At 39.4% G+C, this 21,431-nt stretch overlaps 3 protein-coding genes and 1 long non-coding RNA gene across 4 annotated transcripts in view; 2 read left to right on the forward strand and 2 right to left on the reverse strand.

The window, feature by feature from the left end:
• LOC145445899 (lipoxygenase homology domain-containing protein 1-like) overlaps positions 1–21,431 on the forward strand; it is a 251,303-nt gene that overhangs the window by 73,907 nt on the left and 155,965 nt on the right. The window lies entirely within an intron of this gene.
• LOC145446262 (ficolin-1-like) lies at positions 1,935–3,809 on the reverse strand. The gene is made up of 6 exons (XM_080324505.1): positions 3,581–3,809; positions 3,468–3,526; positions 3,319–3,411; positions 3,120–3,216; positions 2,883–2,979; positions 1,935–2,827 (listed from the first exon to the last, which is right to left on the reverse strand). The coding sequence occupies exons 1-6, from the start codon at positions 3,675–3,677 to the stop codon at positions 2,479–2,481; spliced, it is 792 nt and encodes a 263-aa protein (XP_080180631.1). The 5' UTR covers positions 3,678–3,809; the 3' UTR covers positions 1,935–2,478.
• On the reverse strand, positions 7,947–21,014 carry LOC145447324 (signal peptide peptidase-like 3). Its single transcript, XM_080325749.1, has 11 exons — positions 20,454–21,014; positions 17,603–17,680; positions 15,539–15,612; positions 14,763–14,885; positions 14,092–14,170; positions 13,916–14,028; positions 13,315–13,493; positions 13,173–13,258; positions 11,623–11,816; positions 10,918–11,027; positions 7,947–8,281 (listed from the first exon to the last, which is right to left on the reverse strand). Exons 1-11 carry the CDS (start codon positions 20,666–20,668, stop codon positions 8,216–8,218), a joined length of 1,317 nt encoding a protein of 438 aa, XP_080181875.1. The 5' UTR covers positions 20,669–21,014; the 3' UTR covers positions 7,947–8,215.
• Positions 14,228–14,816, forward strand: LOC145447325 (uncharacterized). The gene is made up of 2 exons (XR_013917531.1): positions 14,228–14,367; positions 14,404–14,816. It is a non-coding gene; the product is annotated as an uncharacterized LOC145447325 (long non-coding RNA).

Raw genomic sequence — 21,431 nt, forward strand, 5'->3', positions numbered from 1 at the left:
ACGATCACGATAGTTATATTATATCTATGTGGACGCCGTCATACTTAGGCCTCCCACATTTGTTATTTCAAGCGAGAACAATATGATGCTTTTATGGTCTACAAGTATTGGTTCGGAAACAACGTTCATTGTTATATCAGGAATGGATCTGTTTTTGAAACACAATGGATAGTGACAATAGATGTATAACAACAATCACAAACTTGGAGAAGTCACGCCAAACCAGTAAAACTGCACTCAAGCCACTGCAGAAACTACAGCATAAAGTGCTCCGAATCATAGCTAGGGCCCCAAAGGGGCCTGGCTGCCCATCCAATAAGTCGCTGCTGAAGAGATTCGGCGTCCTAAACATAGAAGATATGCGGAAACTAGAAATCGCCAAGTTTATGTATCAGTTTCACTGCGGTCGTTGCCCCGAATATTTCAATGACTTCTTTACCTCTGAATCAAAAGCGCACAAGTACAACACACGCGCGTCCACGTCGTCCAAATATCATATGATCGACCGAAAAGATCATCGCTCCATCAAATATGCCGGACCTGATGTGTGGAACAGTATCCCGCCGGCCATCCGACAGTCGACGAGCATGTCCACATTCAAGTCGAAATACAAGCAATTACTACTAAATAAATACAGTCCATCCTCAAGATTACCGGACCACGACTGACCTATCGATCTCGCTTCCCATGACATGCCGCCCTATTTCTTGTCGCTTTCTTTTTCTATACTGTATTCTTTACTTTCATTCAGTGTGCATGCCTCCTCTTTACTACGCCTAGGCCAAGGTGGGTGTCCGATTCCATTGACAAATCCAAGTCGCTTCGACATCTTCCTGTCTCTTCATTGTATCGCATTTTTTGTGGTGTATTGAACTGATAAAATTTCTAATAAACCAATGAATGAAAAAAACCGCGCGCGACAGCGCAAAATTTTGGGGTTGATCCTGTTACCATGCGACTATTGTTTTAATAATCACCCGATAAGATATCGCCGCATTTCTCATAATTGAAAACAATTCTCTCGTTAGCAATTTTGTACGTAACTCAGTAAATTTTGTACTGCTTAAAATTGAGGTAAATCATGTATTACTGGGCAATGTAGGCAGCCTACTTTATGAGCAGTAAAGTCATTCATTTCCAATTGTTCCATGATGATGCGTGTTGTTGTTGTTGTTGTTCCAACGCTTGTATTTTTTATATTTGTATTTTATATTTATATTTTATTGCATAAATTTGAAGGTAGAACGACATGTGTGATGAGATGCTCCATGCGGTGGTTCGACTTTGATGAGTCTGTTATATCAAGCTTCCCGTCCATGCCTTGCATAACTATGTATCGCGTTTCAGCGAATTTCATTTTTGTTATGTTTGATATTTTGATTTGTACGGTTGACAAATTGAGGTTCTCTCTCTCTCTCTGTCTATCTCTCTATCTCTGTTCATACAATATGCATGGCCGGGTAATACCAATATCAAGTCACTTGGCTATCATCGCATCTTCATAACTAGAGGACATCTTTTTTTTTCTCATCAACAAAATTAACTAAACAACTGTAACTCATCTGTCTCGAACAAGGCAAATGCTGACCCAGGTGGTTAGTTTGGGACTTTTATGCGTCCTGTTCATGGCCGTCCTGGCCGCAAATTTGACGAGTCTTTCGAGCGATCCGTCATCGATACGCCCACACGTCTCGTAAAGTATCAGGTTGCGTGGAAACAATGTTGACTATTCCGAAAGGAAATATTTACAAAGACCTAATAAATGGGCGTCTTATTCGCTTCGTAGCGACATCAGGCCGTAGACGGCCGCTGACGGGTTTCATCACTAGACGGCATATTCCTAATGACTCGAGCTCATCGTTATTATCTGCTGCATGTAACATGGGCTGCGCATCTACTGCGCAATTGCGTCTTGAAAATAAAAGCCTCCTCCACCGAAGTAGACAATTTGTTTGCAAAAGTGAAATAAAGTATCTCCAAGAACAGAAGCAGTGCTGTCGATTTCGATTCATGCGGCATACCACAACAGCCCATAGCTGGGTTGGATGCTGCTCAATATTATGCCGAGAGACTTCCACAAGTGAAAATAATAGTCAATGCATGAGAAGGTGAAGGAGTTTTATCGTAAAGAGCGTCAAAAATTCAGTGAACGATCCAAAGTCAGTTAACAGAAACCTCCGCTAAAGCAATATTTCAAACTTGTAACTGGAAACCATCATGTCGATACCCTTGATTTCTGAAAAGATCCGCTTGAGCGCAATAGCTACATTAAGAATCGATCGGACAAAAACGATACGAAACAAATTATGCAGGCACAAAGACAAGACATTTCACCAACGTTTTATGCAAATCAGCATCTCTGGAGCGCGACAGTCGAATGTCGAACATGGAATATGAGCACAACTGTGATGGACCTGGACTGCATGGCGACGTCAGAAAGCGTGACAAGGAGGACGAGCGTGTGTCGTCACAGTCATTTCACGCTCTCTTGCGCAGCCTCATCTCTGAGAAACGCAGGAAGTGACGTTTGTCCGGCCCACCGCCACCGTTAGTGTCTCCAGTCCACCAGATCCCTCCCACCTCCTCGTCTGTTTTGCTGAAGTTTCCGTTCAGGTTGCTGTTGCCGCACTTGTCATGCTTCGAACCATACCACCAGCCTCCCTCGCGGAGATAGGCGCAGTTGTATGGCGATTCACCGTCGTGATCCGCGTCCTTCGTCGAGAATTGGCGGCCGTTGCTCCGTACGAGAGCGTCGAAGGTCGCATTCCCGGAGAATCCGGATGCGTGCAGTCGGTAGTTATCGGATCCGGGGCCGATGCTGAGGTTGCTGGAAGAATGACGCAGTGACAGTATTTGACAACGTCAACGATCGATGTATTCACCTGTATTTAGCGACCCAACCCTCCCCATCCCTCGACGTCATCTTGATTTCCAGCTTCATGTCCCCGCCCTTTGTCAATTGATGCAATGTTTCCAGGCCTGAAATAAAGGGACTTAATAGGCGGGCTTGATCCTACCGACAAGAATTCGGATTTCTAATGTCGAAACTCTTTGACAGTTATTCACGAGAAATCAACAAAATCCTAAAACTTAAAGGAATCAAACCAAAACCTTCCTACCGAGCCACAAATCTCTATTACAATCCCCGAATCCGCCCACGTAGTCGTCCCAATCTCGGTAGAAATCAACGTCGCCGTTTATTCTGCGCTGGAAAACCTGCAGCAGAATTCAGCAAACAGTCAGCAGAATTGTATAAATAATCAAAGTTCCAGAAATGCTATGAATCCTGGCGTTACAAAACGAAGATTTGGAACTCACGGTCCATCCCTTGCTCGCAGTGCATTTCTTCCTCTTCTCATCTTTAATTCTGCGTTGAAGTTCCTTCTGCATCTCCGACATTCTTCCCGGTCCCTTCATGAAAAGTGCACATGACAAAACCTTCAGCTTCAATCTACTCGTATACCAACCCCACAGTCCCCCTTCGAAATCCACTGACCGTTGACGTATCTTCTCTCGCAGAATTGTGCTGCAAAGAGAAAAGATTATTCGATTCGAATTGGAACACGAATTATTCGTATACCTGACGAACGCAGGTAGATTGCGAATCCAAACATGAAAAGAATCCAAATCTTGAGCGATATTTTCGGAAGCAATCTGAGATTCAATTCAGACGCCATGACGTTGCGTATCCTACTGACGTTGTTGGATAGATCAATGTATAAATGCAGAATATAAGGTGACAAACTTCAACTAAGCAACAGACGCAAATGCTTTTTTCACTTGCGAGCGCACCGATTTATCACCAATACCATTTTTTCTACGCAACGATCAACTTTAACACGTTCGCAATGCATTACTGCTTTTGTTATCATTTTGAGGAAGTCAGCTCATTGATATCGTTTATGAAATACGTTGAATCGATTGTGTGAGAATACTTCCTCGATGCTGTATATCAGGTCTGATATTTGGACCTAAAGAAGGAAACGTTGAATTTCGAATAAACTATGAATTTGATGACATAGTATTTAGCGCGACCATCACAAAACCGTCAAAAATAATTCGTATCGATAGGCTAGACTTCCCATACCTTTTTAACCGCGTACGGCGTACCCCTTCATTTGTTCAACATAAAGTCTGGGACTAAATCTGTCCCTCGTAATACCTATTCTTAAAAATCCTTGCTCACAGCTCACAGAACATACTAGAACTCAATCAAATGGTATTCAAAATAAAAAGATTAAACTATGGTTCTGTACAGAAACAATGAACGATCTACAGTAGGCTATGCAGTAACTCTAATCGCCGCGGTAGTATGAAGAAAGAGAAATTCACTACAATCAATGTATACATGAGGCGAATAACGTGACACTGCCTTATAAAAGCATGGCTGTTTCAGCTTGATGAACATTACATTCAGTAAGCGTAAACGTTTTTAGTGTTTTACAGCATGTCGCATAAATATTAAAATCTCTGTTGCCGAACATTGCAACAGTGTATCAGTTTCATCTATTTCCTACAATGCATTTCGCTGTCCCGAATGACTTATCACCATGAAAAAATAGCAAACATAATGAGAATCCAATACTTGAGCGACATTTTAAGACAGATAGATGGTGGTGGGTATAGGAGCACAACGTAATGCGACCGACTTGAACTTTGCATCCATTGTAATATGCGTGCAATGACGATATGCTGTGTTCCGTTTAGAGGACGTCAGATCATCGATGCCGTTTTGAAATACGTAGAATCGCATTTGTCAGGAAGCTGACTCTATGAGGCATCATATCTCATGTTTTGACGCAAACAAGGAAACGTTGACTTTCGAACAAACTATGATTTTTGGCAACATGGAATTTTCCACGACAATCATAAAACCGACCACAATTAATCGTATCAATAGCGTAGAGGTTTTCAACTTTCCATGCATAACGGGCCATCCATATTTTAAAAACAGATGCAACGGGTCGCGGGACATTATAACTAAATCCGCGCAAAATCGAGTCCCTTCCGACCCTGCATCGAGTATCAAGCTTCGAGTCCATCAGTCCTATCACTCATTATGGGAATATTTGCAAACCAACATCGAGTGGAATATTTTCTTGGCACATATATTCGACTCAAAAACTGTCTTCGCGCCGCGCGTGATTTCATGTCGTTAGGTAGGCCTACTATCAGATGTTGTGTTGAAGGGTACGAGGATATTTGAGAGCTTGGGGTAAAGGTTAAGAAACTGGCCTAAAACACTGAAATTGATTTCAGTTTATAAATATTGTTGTTCAAAATAAGCTATATTCTCCTGTGCCCAACATCACTCTTCCCTACTATAGCTGATACGGCTTGAGTAATGGTAATGATAAGATTCCATAGAGCAGAGGTCTCAAACTCAAATGTGCTCGCGGGTCAATTTCCTAGTTTTTGATGACGCCGGGGGCTGCAGCGTCAGTAATAGGGATATTCAATGTATATAATTTCCAAGTAGGCCTTATTTGACAGGAGCTTGCAGACAAGCATTCCACAGACATCGTGAAAATGTAATTTAGTTTTTAATTTAATTGACCATACTATATATTTTAACGCTTGACACGGAAAAAATCACATTTTCAAATATATGAATAAAATTGCTTTTACGCCGGGCAGAAATTGTTGAAATAATGAGTTATAGACATCTTGCGAGAGGATGTATCATGACATCGTAAAACTGTCGGGTTATAACATTGCAGCTGATGGACCTTTGACGTCGTGCCACAATTTTATGTAGAATATTTTAAAATCTACTGAAGATTGATCTGATATCAGAGCATTTGAGCGGTGTAGCCTGATTCTGGTTTTGATATAGTCGTGATAAGTAGGCTATTGTTACTGTCATCCCCGGATTATCCTTGATCGGTGGATAATCCTCGATTTGTCAACGAAAAACTCACATAACTCCGCTTCTACTGGTCGGCTTTGACTCAAATTTGTTTTGCAACGTCTTTGAAGACAGCTTAACAATTTCATGGGGTTGGCAGAAAAATTTGGAATTTTTTTTTTTAATTTTCCATAATAAATTAAAAATTTTAATTGGATCTGCGGAGGCCATTACTGGCTGGAATCGAGTGAAATTTGGTGAGCAAGGTTTTCTACTGCAACCTGACGATTTAAGAGGTGACCGGCTTGAATTGGGGAAAAAAAGTAATTTTTGAACAGCCCTACTGTGCAGTCCAGCGTATCCGGTCCGTTGGACATCTTGCGCCACTGGGATATCGCTGGAAATTGGTGTGCTGCTAGGCGTAACTGTAATCTATAGGTATTTGAGAACCATTCCTTGATACAGGGTATAGTTTGAAAAATTTCGAATATTTTTCGTGAATAAATTTGTATTTTTATGACTGTGCATGTGCAGTCCAGCGTATCGGGTCCGTTGGACAGCTTGCGCCACTTGGATATCGCTGAAAATTGGTGTCGAATATTTTTCGTGATAAATTTGAATGCGCCACTTGGAGATAGTTGACAATTTGTGTGGTGTCAGATTTGCCTGCAAACTATACATATGTGAACGCCATTCATTGCCACAGTCTCTAGTTTGGAGAAGTTGGATTCGATTTTAAGTTTAGTGACTGTTTAGTTGAGCGTATCATATAGTTTAGAGACATTTGAGGTACGGCGTTTAGCGTGTCGGAGCAATATTTGTTTTGTCAAATCCAGATTTTGTGTGCTAAAACTACATTTTGCGAAATTTCGTTTGCAGCAGAGCGATACCTTGCAGCTGTGAAAATTTCATGATGGAGATAGTCATTCGCGAGATAGCTGTGTTGAGTTAACAGTGTTGAGGTGCTAGTCGAGCTTATATTCTTTATTAGTTGTTTCACAAATGACGTGATGCGATAAAATCAGTCGAGTATTTATACGCTTTATTGATTTGAAGGCAATTTAATGAGTATTTCACCGTAACCTACGTCGAAACATCGTATGTGGCCGATGGCTGCCCCGCGGCATGGCCGGAAACTTGATCCTGATGATACATCCGATACCTGCGGTATTCTACACAGTAGTTCTGATATTTATTTTTGATGGCTAACTTCGTCCCGGTCATGGCATGGCGCCCTACCCCATATTATAAGGCTCCAATTTTAGGCGAAGAGCAATACGTAGAAGTTGTATCGGATACGGTTTCATCACTTTTCGCGATTAGTACACGTTAATAACAAATATTGTGGATCGTAAAAGTATAGAATGTAAATATGGAATGGCAACGACCGATTTTGGAGCTTCGTTCCGCTTCGCCGAGGCTGTATTCAGAATTGATTTTGCGTCAGCGACTGTAGGATTTCTGGCAATCCAAAAGTTATCTTCTAGAGCCCAGAATTTACTGAATCTGGTCTTCATCGAAAGCTACTGTTGCACTGATCCCAAAACTCAACTTAAAACTCTGCTAGACAGCTTGGCAAACAAATTCAATATGCAGTAGTTGATGCGAAAATATCATTCGGTACAAATTTCACAACAAACTGTAGACTGCAGTTACTCTCAACAGAAGACCTTCGCATTCTTTGATTGCTCATGATCAACATGCAATCAGGACGGTGAGGAAGCCAAATCTAGTCTGCTTTTTTATCCACAAAAACTCGATATTAAAACCTATCAGCGTTCCCCATGATGGCGTTTATAAATAGTAGTTTAGGATCAGAGGTAGCGTTGATTTTGTCTTGATAATTTACTCATTTTTCTCACTCTTACCACAATTCGAACAGATAATAAAGACATGTTTCTGGGCCTATTTTTCAAGTATCCTTGGACTTGAATCGAGCCGTATATTTTGACTGAAGTCGTAGGACTTGGTCTATGATGCGAGTACAAGTCGAGTCATTACACAAAGTGACTCAATTGATAATTGTAAAGGCCGTAAATTTCGACAATCATTTGAAACCCTGATTGGTGACGGTCCTGTTTTTTTTTGGGGGGGGGGGGGGTAAGAAAGCATACTAGACCCGGAAAGCATAGAACGACTGACATTTGAAGAACGGCAACATTTCATCCGTTTACAGTTCGATGACAAATGGATAAAAAATAAATCGCAGTAAAAACCAATAAAAAAATGATGACGCCGGTCCTATCAATGTGGCAAGTGTCTGTGAAGCCGTAATACTGCTCCGAACTTGAAGGCCCTTTGTCGGAGGAGGGTCCGCGATATTCGCGGAAACATTTATTCGTTGCGATCTCACAATCGATCGATTAATCACACCTCCATGAAACGCTGGGTCACAGTCTTGAAGGGAGTGTTCCACATCTGCTTGAGATCGCCCTGAAATAGGTTTTAACGCAAAATTTATATCAGTCTGTTTCGGAAAGCGGGGAGCCAATTATAAAAATAAATACAAAAATTAACAATTCAAGTAGAAGTAGTCTAAACACATAACGTAGTGCGATTGGCAAAATTAACTTGGTTACTCCCAAAAAGTGGAATTAACTGCTGTAGCAGACCGCTGGTCCTTTTAATATAATGTCCCTAGCTAACGCCAGGCATCTGTTATGAAGGAAATATACCTTGCTCGAATTAGGATTTTACTATATCATGACAACTTGTAGAACTCTACTATCTCTGCTAGTGTTGCGCAAGCTTCGTAAGCATTGTCACGCCAAACATAGTCCTAGCTAGAGTACTGCCTTTTTCCTCTCGCTAGAACTTTACCAACCCGTTCTCATTGACTAAAGCATTACAATCACATTCATTGTTACGCATTTTCGGGTAGATAAACCCACGTTTCTCTGTGACGGCCCTTGAGATCTGAGATTCACCTCAGCGCCTAACGTGCCATTCTCTGTAATACATCCGACCAAGTGAACTCGTGTGAGTTAAGGAATCAACGCGTAAGACAGCCAGCTATCAGCAAGTCGTTCAGCTACACTGCTCCAGCACGACACAGCCCCACTGTTACATGATGCCATTGACTTCGGTAGCTCACCCTACTGTTACACTGCCAAATCCAGACTGTCTAGGACAGAGGTCTCCAACTCAAATTTGCTTGCGGCCAATTTCCTAGAAATAGGGGTATTCAATGTCATTTCAAGTTGGCCTTGGTTTGATGGAACCTTGCAGACAGACATACCACATACCGTATTGTGAATATGTGATTTACTATTGTGAATTCACGCCTGGCACGAAAGAAATCACATTTTTAAATATTTGTGCCATAGCAATAGAAATGCCCAATTGGCGAAGAATCCATTGATGTTACAGCTGTGTAGCATACCACTACTTTCCTCGCCACCTTTCATTGGTGATAATCAGAGGTGGTCAGTAACGAAGTACTTCTACTTTTTCCAAGTACTCAAGTAGTTTTCTTCTACTTCTGGTACTTACTCAAGTAGATCCGATTTTCGCTACTTCTACTTCACAATATTTTGTGATCTACTTACTTACTCTTCGCTATTTTCAGTTTGTCAAGTAGAAGTAGTTCAATCTCCCAATCAGGAAGATAGCCTGAGAAATTTCGGGGCTGTTCTCACGGAGTATCAACATTTAATTTTCATAAAAGTTGAGTAAAGCCAAGAATTTTCGTCGCGCTTCGCGCGCAGTGGATGCGAAGTGACCAGTATGGTTTCACGAAAGTATGGGTGAACATAATTTAGGTAGCGGGTTGGCGTGCTGCCGTTTACACCATATTGTCGCCCTTCGCCCATATGAAATAATTGATCACAGTATATATGGCTCATAATAACGTTTGAAACTGATGTTTCGCAATCTAGCATTTACTTGTCATATCGTAATCTAGCATATCCATGGAGTGTCCTAAGCTGGAAAAGTGGACACTGACTTTTTTTAGTTTTAGAGCTGTTTTAGCATACCACCTTTGAAACCTTCTGAACCAAAGGCATGAAATACATGTTCCACTTTTAGAAGTAGTATTAACATTTCACTTTTAATTCCCAGTATCATATACTTTGAGTTATAATTGATATCAGTTCTTTTGTCTGGATAACATACATGTTGAAGTATAAAAGTGTAGTAATGCCTTTAATTTCCGGAAATAAAGCTACACAATACGGCAATTTTACGGTCCACCAACTTTTTTATTAGCGCTTACTAATCGCGCAAAGTGTTTACACCGTATCCTATATAACTTTTACGTATTGCTCTTTGACTAAACTACGGGCCTTAAAATATGGGGGATGGTGCGGTACCATGCTATTTTCTAAAACGTGCTGTTCGAGAATACAGAGGATTAGTATCGCATTTCCATATAAATACTATCATGATAGGAATGAATGCATATGCTATCGAAAATTGGATGCCTGTTGGTATGCATCAATATGAATCAAGCTCGTCACCTTTCGCATATAGCTCAATTTGCACCTTGTCACGATCCATGTGGACGAATTAGGATCGTTTTCACAACTACTTACTTACTTGATTACTTTTAAAGTCAGTCAATCCTACTTCTACTTCAAGTAGTTTTAGGTTGCTTATGGAAGAAGTACTTCTACTCGTACTTGAGTAGACTTTGTTGTCGCTACTTCTACTTCTACTTGAGTAGCTTTCTTGACTACTTTGACCACCTCTGGTGATAATAACATGAACCCAAGATGAAGTAGCATGTAACAAACTATACATCAAGTGCGCAACAGAATTCCATACCGACCAGCTTAGATAGCTATGTAGTAGTTTCAGGTTTTTATAGTAGTTTTAGGGACGATTTTAAGTTCTCAAATAAAGAGATGTGGCAGTTGAACATTGTAGAATACTTCAAAATCCAAAATGCCCAAGCGGGCAGCACAAAATGATCTCTCGGGCCGCGTGTTTGAGACCCCCGGTCTAGTATAAAAGGGCCAGCAGTGGTAATAGTCAGGTAATTAAAAAGTAAGTGTTCATAAAACTGTTTTGTAGTAGTCATAAAACATAACCATCTGCGTAAGTAATAGTGCGAGTAGTCCAGTCACCTTTAAATAGGCCATGGTTACCAGTGGCAGCAGCGTGAAGGGCACGAGATAAAGGAGAGCCGGTTGTGCGTTTCGGTTCACTTCAGACGCGATAGTCGCCGTGATCAGACCTGCCGACACAAAATTTGGTCAGGCTACATAGAAAATTTTCAGCAAATAAAATTAGAATGATATCTTGCAGCTTTTCCAAATTCGATTAGAACTAAAATGATAGCTACAGTTTTTCAAATTAGAATACGATTAGAATTTTAGCTACGCAGCATTTCAAATTCTATTAAATCTAGAATGATAGCCGTAGTTGTATAAATTAGATCAAAATTAGACAGTTTTTCCAAACGAGATTACAATTAACATTATAGCTACACAGTTTTGCCAAAATCAGATTAGAATTAGAATCATAGCTACACAATTTTTCTAAATGTAATTAGAATTAATTAGAATTAAAAGTATAGCTACATATTTTTTTAGTCAAATTAGATTCAAATTAGAATTATTCAATTACATAAGCAATAAGCATGGATATTGAGCAAGCTTTGCTTATCCACACGATTCAGTTCTCTTGTGGCATTTTCAGGGTTACCAGAAATATGATTAGAATTGAAATAAAAGCATGGAAACATTTCACAAATCAGACTACAATGGTATTATTGACATTTCACTATAACTACTCTCATAAGAAAAATACAATTATCCGGTTGCTCTCACCTATAAAGTAACCGATGAGGGTGCAGTGGAAATATCGAACACGGTAGATGAGTTTCCCGGCAGCCAGGGGCACATATCCATCGTCTTCCAGTTTCTGTTTCTTGTAATTGTCGTAACGCAGTACAAAGCAAAGCAACAGGCCCGGCATCACAATGTCGCCGAGACCCAGCATCGAGAAATGATCGCTTCCATAGCTACACAAAGACAGGGCAAGGTATTGATATAATATGAGTTTGTATGGGCTAAGACAGGATAAAATCCAGTGCATGAGCATTATAAAGCTGTTCAAATAGTAACTTTTTCTTCAGATTTCACTGGCTACTTGAAAAAATTGTTAGGTTGGCTAAAAAAACAAACGCCGTACACCAACTTTGGTTCAATTCCAACCAGTAGAAGCGAGAGTCTTGAATTTATCATTAAAAAAAAAATTTTCAAAATTTTTCTGCCGACTCCATAAAACTGTTAGGCTGACAGAGATATGATGAACACCAGATTTGGCTCAATTCCAACCATTAGAGGCGAAATTGTTGCTCTAGAAATATTTGGATTTGAATAAAATAGTATTTATGGTGACTAACTCTTTAATTATTTATTATAAAATCATGGAATCAGAATTTTTACTGCTGCGATAACTTCGCTTCTACTGGTTGGAATGAAGCCAAAGTTGGTGTGCAGGTTTTTTTTAACCAACCTAACAATTTTACCAAGTAGCCAGTAAATTTGGAAGAAAAAGTTTTTTCTTGAACAGCCCTAATGAGCAATCTGATCCGTGATCACTCATGCCCAGAGCCCGACCAATCAGCTGCACTCACACAGGCCCATTTTTCAAAAGGAATGATATACCAGATCGATGCAGGACTTTAGCAACGGCGCCGAGTCTGAAAATGCCGTCACCTTTGCTGAATTAGCTCTCACTTTTGAGATATTGTTTTATCCTACGTATACCACGGAAAAATCTATGACAGTGAGCGACATAGGCTATATCCTGCTTGTGATTTAAATACAGGGTTGCGTTGACTCGAGTCACCGTTTTCTGATGACTCGACTTGACTTATTTTCTCAAAATACGGAAATGACTTGACTCAAGACTCAGACGGCCAAGACCGACATTTCATTATAATTTCGGAGAATAGTAAAGTAACCACACTATTGGGATTTCGTCCATTGGTACTGGTGCTTGAAAATGCGACCAGAAACTGCTGAAAGTGAGAAAAATGAGTATATTATAAATGCTAACCATTCGGGATCACCAAAGAGAAATATAAAACGTGGGTTTAACAAGACTCTAACTGAAAACTGAGCAGTCAACACAATGACTTGGACTTGACTCGGTGGCGAATTGAAAATGACTCGAGTCAAAACTATAAAAGTGAGATTGACTTGTGACTTGATTACAACCCTGGGTAAATAAGGCCTCAGATCAGTTCATATCACCTCCCATCCAGCGCTAACATTATCGTGTATAAATTAACTTGTTTTCATTTCATTACTCGAAAAATCACATCTCACTACTCAATGCAACTCATTACAAGTAAGAACACCCAACTGACCTCGGAAAGACAAGTTTTCCAGGGAGCGAGAGCTGAGGCGCGTCTTTACCCATTTGCAAATTGAGCCGTCTCGCCACCATGCCCACCTGGTCACGAAAATATCGAATGAAGATTGTCACAACACTGCAAATCTGTAACTCACAGGATTATCGGCTTCTGCCGTGGCCACTTGCACCATGACGTTCGCGTTGAAAATATAGGAAGAGAAGAAAACCCAGAACACGTCATAAATGAGTAGGCCCGACAGGAGCAGGCACGACACTTTCAGGCTCGGTAATCGTAGCAATGCGATCATGGACACACAAAGACCCATGCTGAGTGCTGTGATAAAAATGCAGTTTTTTAGACAATTCTCATGAACAGCAGATTAGCAATTACATATTTTAAGAGCACCGAATATTGCGAAACGAGTCGAGATTGGCGTGCAGACATTTACCGTTGCTTATTAGAATCAACTCAATTTTGATATCAACTTGATTTTACTGCATTTTTAGCAAATTCGGAATTAAAATTCATTTCCAAGTTTTCACCAATTCAGTATTACTAATTCTAATCTACTTTGAAAAAAAATGTGGCTATCATTCTATTACTAATTTAGTTGTGAAAAAACTATAGTTCTAATTGTAGTCTAATTTGAAAAAAAAATAGACTAACTAAACTTGACTAACCCTAGCTATAATCCTAATTCTAATCGAATATGAAAAAGCTGAAAATTTTCTAGCCATCCAAGTCTAAATTCCTACCGTCCATCAGAATCCAATGTCCGGTCATAACCCAAACCGACACAAACGAGATTGCCAACACCAGAGACAGTAGTTCCGCAGGAGTGTACCTCCCCACGATTCCAAATGAGATTCTGTGATGTAACATATGTAATGCAAAAGGTGCACTTTTTGGAGTCGCCTGTCAGGTGACTCACTTTTTATTGTGCGCGCACGGACGCATCACGTATTGACACATCGGTAGCATGAGGAACGCAAACGCAGAGGCAGCTAGAACTGAAATTCGAGAAGGGTGAGACTTGTTAGGTCAACTAACTACTGGATAAGTTGAGAGGTTCTAATTCTAGTTACGAATTTTGAAAAACGAGCAAGTCCTAGTCGCAGGTTTTTAACGGTGAGTAGTTCTAATTGCAAGATGTCCAAACTGACTAGTTCTAGTCTCCAGTTTTGGAAAGCGAGTAGTTCTAAATGCAGTGGCGCATTTTGAAAAGTGATTAGTTCTAGTTGAGTTTTGAATAGTGAGTAGTTCTAATTGCAAGTTTTCAAAACTGATTAGTTCTAGTTCCGAGTTTTGGAAAGCGAGTAGTTGTAGTTAGTGGCACATTTTGAAAAGTGATCAGTTTTAGTCGTTTTGAATAGTGAGTAGTCCCAGTTGCGAGTTTTGAAAAGCGAGCAGTTCTAGTTGTAGTTACACATTTTGAAAAGTGAATAATTCTAACTACTTGACAGAACGTAAAAAGCAAGTAGTTTATACCTAAAAACCTAACCACTGGAGTAAGTAGTAAAGTAGGCAAAATCTACCGGAGTAGTTGCAAGAAGTAGAAGTACTTTGGTACTGACCACCTCTCAGTGTAAACGTTGTTCTTACTTGCAGTGCAAATAGCAAAGACGATTTGCATCGAATCGAAGAAAAAAAACATAATGAGGAGAGAAATGGAAGCTCCGATCGGGAGACAGAGCGCTTGCGTTGAATCGAGGGTTTGAAATCCACCTGAAAATAAAAATCTGTTAACATGCGGATTTGGAAACAAAATTTTTAATCATTTATTACTTTCATAACACTTTTGAAAAAATTTCAGTTGGTACAGGATTGGGATTTGGACAGAATATCAAATCAGACTTGTACAAACTACCAATTCACTTAGTGGACGGTCAACTAACTACTAGTTTTTCCGTGGTTCCAGTTATAGTTATAGATAGTAGGCCTAGTTCTAGTTGCAAATTTTGAAAGTAGAGTACCATAGTTCTAATTCTAGTTGCGGGTTGAAAGGAAGGTAGTCCTAGTTCTAGTTTTGAAAAGTGAGTAGTTCTAGTTTTAAATGCAGGTTCTGTGAGGAGAGTAGTTCTAGCTGTAATTGTAGTAGACTTCTAGTTCTAGCTGCAATTGTGAGTTTTGTAAAGTGAGCAGTTCTAGTTAAACTTGAGAAGGTTACCATTGCCATGTATCTAGAAAATAAGTGGGGTTTTGGGATCGAAACATCTCTCATTTCAGCCGATCGGATTCCGAGTTGTTTCAGAATTGAATCTAGTTAAAGATCGTTAGTTCTAGTCCTAGTAGTGGATTTTGAAAAGTGGGTAGTCCTAAATCTAGTCAGCGCATTTTGAAAATCCAGTAGTTTGTACGAGTCTGCAACCAGAGCTTACTCGCCGAATCTTTTCCGGCTTCTGTGTTCTTTTCTTTATTCGCTTCGCGCTGATTTTGGTCCAAATTGATCGAGCTGCATAACAGAAAGATGTTTCAGTGGGTCGACGGATTTCCCTTGTGATAGCACAATTGTTTTCAGGAAGACGGATCGAATTATTTCAATCGCAGGAAGTCAGTTTGTGGGCTACATACCAATAATTGTCTTGTTTGGTTTGCAATGCTGCTGCATCACTGGGCACTATGGTTTCAATACCGGTACTCAAATCTGAATCAAGCAATAGTTCTAATGATTCGACTCGAGTTTTTTTTAGTACTGGAATTTCACGATCCTTGCCATTAAGAGTTAATTTATCAAAGACAATTATAGTTTTGATACAATTTACCACTGTGAAGCCTCGAAATCTAGACTGGTCGCATCACAGCATACAAAACATGTGTTGCAAAGCTACACCCGTTACTGGAAATAACATATCTGTGAAGTCGTCATCAACTCACGGCCTTGTCAACGAAGTGTAATGAAAAAGGTATGGTCGAAAAAATACCAAATTATCTTCAGTGTGATGTAGAACTGCTATTATATCTTTGTGGTCACATAAAAGGTGCACATTTGAATTTTCCAAACAATTCATACTCTTATGACTTGATGAGTGATGCTCGAATACTCGACTCGAAGCCTAATATTTGATGCAGAATTCAGCCTTAATCTCCACCACCGTAAGCTATCGTGTTTCGTTCCGTATTTTGAATAAACTGAATCTGGTTAACAAATGAGGATCACTTTGACATTAGCAAACATGCAAACGCATCGTACAAACGCGTCATCGTTTGCTGATAATGCAGATTTCAAACCAAAACTGGAATAGGGACTGGTCTTGTTTCACCTTGTTGTTTTCTAGCATGTTTGCAGTCTGCTAACACTTTAAGCATCATGACGTCACAAGACAAACACAATGATGGTCAAACAAGCAAAACTGTCAGAATCGCTACTTGACTTGAACATCTAGATCAGGGGTGTCAAACTCAAATTGCGTCGCGGGCCGGATTCAAACCTGCAAATCGCTCGCGGGCCGCACCAGTCAACTGATTCCAAAATCATGCCCTAACTTTTCACTTTAGTACTTTATTATCTAGTATATACAGCTAATAGTATGTTGCATTGTACCCGGGATCATAGGGGTTTATTCTAGCAAGTAGCAACAGCTTGATTCGCGAACAATGGCGATTCGGGTTTCTCTGTAGGCTGGGCACCTTTGGAGTAAGAAGTGACACGACATTGCAACCACAGATAGTTGCATTGTATTTTTCTATAACCACTGTATTCTACACGGTTTCGCATTGGCCATTTCGTTTCTGCGAATAACTACGTTTCTTGTTTCATTTTTCAGTTAAACTCTAAACTTAGTGTGGACCCAATGCCTTCTCGAAATGCCTCAACCGACTTCTTCCCAGTGGTAACTAGAAAGAACCCACAACACAACAGTGGAGTGGTAACAATGTGGCCTATGGACATGCTCTACATTTGCTGTCTTGAGGGACAATTTAATGGAAGAAATTCCTACAAAAAATCTCAACATTTGTTATAAATGTTATTGATAATATAAATAGATATCAGTCAATTCAGAATTGGTACGCGGGCCGGATAAAATGGCTTGGCGGGCCGTATGTTTGACACCCCTGATCTAGATTGATAAATTCTAGCAAATACACTGAAATGGTCATCGAATTTCTGCTTTCTCGGCAAATGCTACAGGAAAACTGCATCGTGCGAAACGAGTCAAGCTCGCTGTACAGACAGAAATACTTGATTTTTGTTGTAGTTCTTTTTAAATCGGAATTGAATTCAATTTCCATTATTTTTGGGGATTCAGTCATTCTAATTTCAATCTAATTGAAAAAACTAAATATTTTCTAGTTGTCCAACTCTGCCTGATACCATCAATATGTTTGTTATCATAAATCTGACGATATCGCGTTGAAAGACTCATCTACCTAATAATTGCATTGCGGTTTCATGCGAGCAGGAATAATGAAACATGCAAAAAAGTTTTACAGGAAAATCTCACCGAAAACTTCCGTAGACGACCAGCAGAATCGCAATGATAAAAGTCGACACTCGAGAAGAATCCAGAACCGAAAATGCCCTGAAAATAGGGAAGTCGTAAAGTTTTACACAATAAAGTTGAACATGCTGCCTAAACAGACTTGCACAAACTACCGGATTTTCAAAATGCAAGACTCGAAACTAGAACTTACGACCGTTTTAAACTAACTAAGCGCAACCAACTAGATTCAACTTAGTTGAGTTTTGAATAACGAGTATAGTTCTAGTTGTAGTAGCGAGATTTGAAAACTGATTAGTTCTAGTTGCAGATTTTGAAAAGAGATAGTTGTAGTTGAGTTTGACACAGTGAGTAATTTTAGCTGTAGTTGTGAGTTTCGAAAAATAAGTAGTTCTAGTTCAGTTTTGAATAATGAGTAGTCCTAGAACCAGGGCTGTGGAGTCGGAGTCGGGGTAATTTTCGCTTGATGGAGTCGGAGTCGTGAAAACTATAATAGCTGGAGTCGGAGTCGTGGGGAAAATACTGACTGGAGTCGGAGTTTGTCAGAATGACCCTGACCTCGACTCCGACTCCACCTTCTCTATCATGAAAACATTTGCTTTCAAAGAATTTTTTCAATATAATTTTTATGTACCACCAATCACTGTTAATATTTAACCATAGGCCTACAGATCAGGTGCGGCCAGCCAGTGGCACGCAGGCCAAATTTGGCACACGAGAAGGTTAGGTGTGGCCTGCGAGGTAATTCTCGAAATTATTTATGACATCAGGTACAATTGCAAGGCCAACCAATATTTGATTAGCATGACCGCGAAATTTGATGATGACTAAAACAACAGTTCTGACGCATTGACGTATCCAGGGGCCAGCCATATTTATCCCAGATCTTCGTATATGACCATAGAGTAGAATATTTCATAGCAGATTTATTTGACTTGAAATTTTTCTCGGTACTTCGCACGATTCATTGTCCCTAGATTTCTCGCATTCAGTATTTGAGCCCACTTCTGAAAATTATAAATACATATTATTCACAGAATTGAGTCTAATTATATTCGCAATTAGGAGATAACGTGTCGTACAACATGCGGCTTTGCTTGTGCACTCGCAGCGAGATCGTCGAAAAAACATTTGCATAAAATGATAGAGGCATGTTCACTGATACCGTCGATTTTGCTATGTCTAAACGTCGAATAATCCTGTCCTTGCCAAATGAGCCCGGTGGTATACAGATGCGACCCCCAATCTATGTTAGCAACATATTTATTGATATAATTCAGTCATTATCTTGCAAAAAAATTTCGCGCTTCGCGCGACCGGGACCTGATTGCGCACTGCACAGTTGCATGACATATTGTTATCAATTTTAGAGCGTATTAATATAAGTCTTGTTTGCAATGTTATCTAATTCGGTTCGCTCCTATCGGACGACTAAAAAAGGTTATCAACATTCAGTTGCCCGCGCAATGGTTCGTAAATCTCATGTGTCCCTTTGGACGAAAAAGTTGCCCACCCCTGATATAGATAAAATTACACATTACTTGCAAATTACAACTCAGTTGCACAGGGGAAGAAAATCGCAATATGCGTTTTCGCGATGCAGTCAAAATTGATGCAATTTTTGGAATTATACCATGATAAGTACTGTGACAGAGCAAATGCATCGGCTGGTTTTGTAAAAATGATGTAAATTTGACCAAACGATGCTTCCTACTTGACAAAATTAAAATATTTCTAGTGTAGCTTAGCTGTTTGGGTCGAACAAATGATTAGGAAAGACTGCAAGTCCTAATCCTTGAATACTTGATTAAGTACATGTAGACTAGACATAGGCTATGGTCTTTGACTACTTAACTAAATTCCATTTATTACCAATGTCTATTAGTAGTAAGAGTGTGTGTGCTTGTAATCAGTATAGTGTGCAATGACAAAATTAGTAGGTTCAATCTCTTTATTAGTTGCTGACTCATACACAAGAGCTACACTTGAATTTTTCATCTACATTTTTATTATACAGGATTGGATATCTGTCATATTTGAATGATTCATACATTTCAGGATATTAGAGAGTCCATGTCATAAAAACTTAAAAAAGGAAGGATATTTAGCAATCTTTTTTTCATGTTAATTGAATAGTGGATAATTCGAGATGTGCCACAATGAAACAATTTAGCATGCCACCGTTAATCAAATGTTTGCATATGTTTAATGGTTGTATGATAGTCATTCAACCGACAATATGGCATATAATTTTCGAAGTAAATTGGTAATAATGCAGGAGTCGGAATCGGGAGTCGGAGTCGGTACGTTTAAAGACCCAGGAGTCAGAGTCGGTATATTGGAAATGTGTGGAGTCGGAGACGGAGTCGGTGGTAAAATTTACCGACTCCACAGCCCTGCCTAGAACTATAGCTGCGTGTTTTGAAAACTGATTAATTCAAGTTAACGAGTTGTGAAAACTTGTTCTAGTTCTAGTTCACTTGTGTATTTGCAAAATGTCAACAGAGGTGGTCAAAGTAGTCAGCATTGCTTCTCAAGTAGATATATTTATTAATTGCAAGTAAAAGTAGCGATTTCAAATACAAATCAAATTACTACCACTAGAAGTAGAGAATAAAGATCTTGAAAGTACTCAAGTAAGCAGTTTCAAAAAGTAAATTTAGTCAATGGGTCGCACACCTCTAGCAATTATTCTGAGGTGGCTTTTTCATGTGTTTTCTAGTTGTTTTGCAACTAAATTTTTTATAGATCCACAACTAGAACTATTAGAAAAACAGTAGGCTTAGTTACTGTTAGTTTTCCTCTAGAAACTACAGATTGGAAGCTAGTATACATATGTTGTTGTGAATCTTACCAGGTGTAACTCCCTTTATCGATAGAAAGAGCAAGCGGGATGGCTTGGTTCGAGCTCGGATATTTTGGTAAATTTTTCTGTGCATTTTCATGAATGACACCAATTTTGGAATCTTCAACATTGTCAATTTTGATCACTTTCGCTTCATCCGCCATCGTTGATCCAACGATGAGCCAAACGAAAACAGGAAGACAGAATTTTGGTAAGTACGTCATCTTTGTGAATTCCGAGACTTCAGCATTCAGGAGAACCTCACACCGGATCGGCAATATATCCCATTTAATCGCATCCCAGAACTGCACACAATCTTGCTATGAGCAACTTTTAATAATGCCGTTGATATTACACTGCATCAATGCCTTTAAAAAGAAAAATATGAAGGGCTTCTTGGAGGTAGAGAACTGAATGGTATATTAATATTGAAATCAACCGGAATAAATTTGCCTGACACTTGTCAGGGGTAACCGTCAGCAACTAGTAGTTGCGTCAGCCGATAATATTCAGGTTTATTTCAATATGAATGTACGCTACTAGACAAATTTGAAGAGCTGAGATTGAAAACCTGTATATTTACGATGAAAAAATTGAGCAGCAGCTTTTGACTTCAAAGAACAACACATTCTTAGTATATCTATATCAGTAATTAGGAAATCAGTAATTATCAATCTATATCAGTGATTAGGAACATGATTAGGTGCTTGGAAAATAGGGATAAGTTTGGACAATTAGCTTTTCCAAATCAGATTAGAATTACAGCTACAGTTCATTTTCCAAATTAAACTAGAATTATAAGCTAGTCTTTTCCAAATTAGATTAGAATTACTGAATTCGCGAAGACTTCGACATTGAATCAAAATCACTTCATCAATTGATAGCCAACAATAATATAACAAATGTACGTACAGCAACCTTGGCTCGTTTCGCAATATACAGTTCTGCTGAAGCATTCACAGCAAAACTAGAAATCAGATATAATTA

The sequence above is a fragment of the Botryllus schlosseri genome, chromosome 9 (assembly GCF_051294905.1).
Source record: "Botryllus schlosseri isolate E-star chromosome 9, Bs_hap1, whole genome shotgun sequence".
NCBI lineage: Eukaryota > Metazoa > Chordata > Ascidiacea > Stolidobranchia > Styelidae > Botryllus > Botryllus schlosseri.

Excerpts from the sequence above, each read along its gene's own strand:
- LOC145447324 (XM_080325749.1), bottom strand. The coding sequence starts at position 20,668 with ATGACGTACTTACCAAAATTCTGTCTTCCTGTTTTCGTTTGGCTCATC. Across the intron at positions 14,029-14,091 it reads CCGTGCGCGCACAATAAAAA|AATCTCATTTGGAATCGTGG; the intron begins GTGAGTCACCTG and ends GTTACATCACAG. Across the intron at positions 11,817-13,172 it reads GGAAAACTTGTCTTTCCGAG|CTATGGAAGCGATCATTTCT; the intron begins GTCAGTTGGGTG and ends GTCTTTGTGTAG.
- LOC145446262 (XM_080324505.1), bottom strand. The coding sequence starts at position 3,677 with ATGGCGTCTGAATTGAATCTCAGATTGCTTCCGAAAATATCGCTCAAG. Across the intron at positions 3,217-3,318 it reads CTGCGAGCAAGGGATGGACC|GTTTTCCAGCGCAGAATAAA; the intron begins GTGAGTTCCAAA and ends ATTCTGCTGCAG. Across the intron at positions 2,980-3,119 it reads TAATAGAGATTTGTGGCTCG|GCCTGGAAACATTGCATCAA; the intron begins GTAGGAAGGTTT and ends CCTTTATTTCAG.